This window comes from Cynara cardunculus, assembly GCF_001531365.2.
Source record: "Cynara cardunculus var. scolymus isolate 2C chromosome LG 6, CcrdV1, whole genome shotgun sequence".
Lineage (NCBI taxonomy): Eukaryota > Viridiplantae > Streptophyta > Magnoliopsida > Asterales > Asteraceae > Cynara > Cynara cardunculus.
Window position 1 is genome coordinate 11,795,900 of NC_037533.1, and position 4,123 is coordinate 11,800,022.

General features: G+C 39.6%; 1 protein-coding gene and 1 non-coding gene across 2 annotated transcripts; one reads left to right on the forward strand and one right to left on the reverse strand.

Moving 5' to 3' along the window:
• Nucleotides 1-440: 440 nt before the first annotated feature.
• Nucleotides 441-1,772, reverse strand: LOC112514152. Its single transcript, XM_025120485.1, has one exon. The coding sequence runs from the start codon at nt 1,770-1,772 to the stop codon at nt 441-443; it is 1,332 nt and encodes a 443-aa protein (XP_024976253.1).
• Nucleotides 1,773-3,098: 1,326 nt separating this feature from the next.
• LOC112515012 lies at nt 3,099-3,205 on the forward strand. Its single transcript, XR_003069469.1, has one exon. It is a non-coding gene; the product is annotated as a small nucleolar RNA R71 (small nucleolar RNA).
• The last annotated feature ends 918 nt before the right edge of the window (nt 3,206-4,123 follow it).

The following is a 4,123-nucleotide window of genomic DNA, read 5'->3' on the forward strand; positions in this document are numbered from 1 at the left end:
CATCTTTTAAAAAAAATATGACATACAAGACCCATGATTGAAAAGTTGGGTTAGGAGGGTACACATAGGTGATGTCATCTTGTAAAGAGTACCTTGTACCTTCTTCTACCCTTTTTGTACTTCTTTAAGACTCCTCCTTTGGCCTTTTCTTCACTCTTCTCCCTTCCTTCTTTTTAAAATATCAGGCGCCAAACCATTCTCAAACAACACCGAAAACAATCTTTTTCATGAAAATTTTAAAAATAAAGCCCAACCAACTTTTCCCATTTCACACAAAGCTGCAGGCCTAGAATGCTGCAGTATTATGAACAGCTCACCAATCTTTTATTAAAAAACACACTAAGCCTTGAAAACATTAAAACACAAACAACCTATGAAATTAAATTTATTTACAAACAAAGGTGGACTTTTAAGAAGTCCAAGGGGGATTTTTGAGACTTTTAGCAGGGAGCAGCACAGCTCTCAGAGTGTTGTTCTGAGACTGCTACCAGATCATGGTACACTTTTATCCTTTGGCCATTTACCTTGAAAATAGAATTATCTTCCGGGTTTACCAAGTCCACTGCTCCATAAGGATAAACTTTAGAAATAAGAAAAGGCCCAAACCATCTAGACTTAAGTTTTCCAGGGAATAACTTCAGTTTAGAATTAAATAAAAGCACATGCTGGCCTTCTCTTAATTCTCTGTACTGGATTCTATTATCATGCCATTTCTTTGTCTTTTCCTTATAAAGTTTGGCATTCTCATAAGACAACAGCCTATGTTCATCCAGTTCACATAGTTGTAACTTCCTTTTCTTTCCGGCTTCATTCAAAGATATATTGAGCTCTTTGATTTCCCAGTATGCTTTGTGCTCTAGTTCTAAAGACATATGGCAGGCTTTTCCATATAATAACTTGTATGGGGACATACCAATTGGTGTTTTTGGTTGGTCTATCATGAGGATTCTCTTATCTAGGAAGGTCTCTATAATGTCACCTCCCCCTATCTCAGGTTTCTCCAACCTAGATAATTGGTCTGCTACCTGATTCTCTACACCCTTCCTATCACGTATTTCCAAAATTTCAAAGGCTGACACCTCTAATGGCACAAAATGATTGCCTATTGCCTCTATTTCCTCAACAATTTTTTCTTCTAATTCCTCTACACTCTCTTCTTCCAACTTAAGGTTTTCCTGAATTCCTTCCTCAACAACCTCTTCTTGTATTTCAGTTATGCCCGAACACTCTTCCAGATAATCAGGATATTTTAAGGAGTTGAAGACATTAAATGTGACCTTTTGGTCTTGAAGCCTCATGGTCAACTCTCCTTTCTGGACATCTATCAAAGTTTTTCCGGTGGCTAAGAAAGGTCTTCCTAAAATAAACGGAATGTCCTTATCTGCCTCAAAGTCTAATATGATAAAATCTGCCAGAAGTATGAACTTATCAACCTGTACTAACACATCTTCTATCTTTCCTTTGGGGTATGCAATGGACTTATTTGCTAGCTGGAGTGTAACTATTGTAGGTCTAGCCTCTCCTATGCCTAAGGTGTTGAAAACAAACAAGGGCATAAGGTTAATACTAGCTCCTAATTCACATAAGGCTTTCCCTATCTCCTTTCTACCTATTGAACAAGGAATGGTAAAACTCCCTAGATCTTTAAGCTTAGGGGGTATGCTATTGGTCAAAAGCGCACTACATCCTTCAGAAAGAGCTACAGTCTCATACTCAGTCAACTTCTTTTTCTTGCTTAAGATGTCCTTCAGAAACTTAGCATAATTAGGCATTTGCTCAATTGCCTCAACAAGGGGTATGTTGATGTGCAATTCTTTGAACACATCCAAGAACTTCTTAAAATGCAATTCCTCTTTCTGATTCTTCAACCTTTGGGGGTAAGGAACATAAGGAGGGACTGGTTTTATCACATTCTTGCTTGAATGTGTTAAGCAAGATGGGTCTTGAATGCCTTGAGTGTTTGTGGTGCACTTTAGAGGTTCAGATGGAGTCTTAACATCAAGCTTAGGGGTCTCTAAAACCTCAGTCCCTTCTGATTTTTTTAAAACATCTTCTGGAAACAGTAAGGGATAGTCTAATCTAGGGGGGACAGAAGTGGTGGTCTCAGATGCTTGCTTCTCTAAAAGTTGGACCGGTCTTTCTTTGGCAGGGACCAATGTTGTAGCATCAGTTTTTTACAAAATTGGTTTACGATCTTTTTGCATGGCTTATGTCAATTCCTTCCCACTTCTCAAGGTCACTGCTTTCACATGTTCCTTTCCTAAGGCTCTCGATACTTCTGTGTTACTAGGCAAAGTACCAAGGATTGTATTGGTCTGATTAAGTGCAAGTTGACTGACTTGGGTTTCCAGATTTCTGATAGCAGCACGTTGTTGATTAAAAATAGATTGATTTTCAGAGTTTTGTTGGGTTATCAAAGATTGATTTTGAGCTTGAGCATGCGCAACTAACCCTTTTATCATTGCTTCCAAAGAAGATGATAAATCAGCCTGTGGAGGTGGCTTGTTTTGAAAAGGTGGTTGGGAATTCTAAAAACTTTGTTGGTGAGAGTTAGAACTGTTTCCATGATGTTGAGGTTGAAAATTAGAAGTTCCTTGTTGTTTAGGTGCGGGTGGATTTAAACATGGACTGGTCCAAGAAAAGTTCGGGTGTTGTCTCCAACTGGCATTATATAAGTTAGAGTAGGGATTAGATCTGTTTTGAACATAATTTACTGATGCAGAAGTATGAGTACAATGTTCATATGAATGATCCCCACCACAGCACACACATTGCACAGAGAGGACTCTTGGAACAGATGTGTTAGCAGCTTGTTGTACTCCCTGACCAGAAGTTAAATTTTTCAATAAATTGGTCATGGAGGTGAGCTGAGCTGTTAATGCAGTATATGCATCCACCTCATGTATTCCAGCAGTCTTTTCTGTGGCTGGGCACGTGGGTCAGCCCAATGCCCATTGTTTACTGATATCTTTTCTAGGATCTCATATCCCTCATTATAGGTACTGGCTGTAAAGGCTCCGCCTGCAGTCGCGTCGAGCATTTGTTTTTCCATGGGACTTAACCCATTGTAAAACGTCTCAAGTTGAATACAATACGGAATGCCATGGTGTGGGCATTTCCTTAACAGCTCTTTAAACCTTTCCCACGCGTTAGGAACAGCTTCATCATCCAGTTGTTTAAAAAGACAGATTTCGTTTCTGGACTTAACGTTCCTTGTTGGTGGAAAATATTTTCGCAAAATTTTTTCCGCCATGTTACTCCAAGACGGCACAGATCCCAGTGTTATAGAGTTAAACCATGCTTTTGCCCGATCCCGTAATGAAAAATGGAAATAAAGTGAGTCTGAGAGCGTCATTGGACACTCCCGGGATCAGGAAGGCATATGTGATTTCCATAAAAGACTTTAAATGAGAATATGGGTCCTCTGAGGGCAGTCCAACAAATTGGCCATTAGTCTGTAACATGTGAAACATTATCGGTTTTAGCTCGAAATGGAGAGCGGTCATATGTGGTCTAACTATCCCAGAATTTAATTGCTCAAAATTCGGGATACCATAATCCATGATCCTTCCATTTTTGGAATTTGCCAGATTAATGATGTTCGGAGTTTGTGCCCTTTGTTGCTCATTATGGTCCGATTCTGTGTCCAAATTATTATCATTAACCTGATGTGGGTTTCCTTGGTGAAAAATTGGGAACGGTGGTATTTGCCCAAAAATTGGTGGTTGGTTTCCAAATGTGGTACTTCCGGAATGTTGGGAGCAGGTAACTCCATGTTGGGAGGGAGTAGAGCCTGAAATGCTCTCTGAGCCCTCCTTCTATGGTGAATCGTTCTCTCAATGTCTGGATCAAATTCAAAAAATTCTCCGCGATGTGTTCTTGGCATACACCACTTTTCAAAAACAGGTACTAGAAAAATCAAATCTTTTACTTTACTCAAAAGAAAACTTTAAGCTTGCCTATCCCCGGCAGCGGAACCAAAAACTTGGTCGGTCAAATCCTTTACCTTTAGACTTAATGAATTGGGCCACAAAGCAAGTATACAAGACGGCCCAATGTCGTCTTTCCAAGTATTAAAGTGGTATAAGTACCGGAATATCGTCCACAGGGATTGGAGCAAAAG

What these genes read in the sequence shown, in the direction of transcription:
- LOC112514152 (XM_025120485.1), bottom strand. Translation starts at nt 1,772, where the DNA reads ATGCCTAATTATGCTAAGTTTCTGAAGGACATCTTAAGCAAGAAAAAG.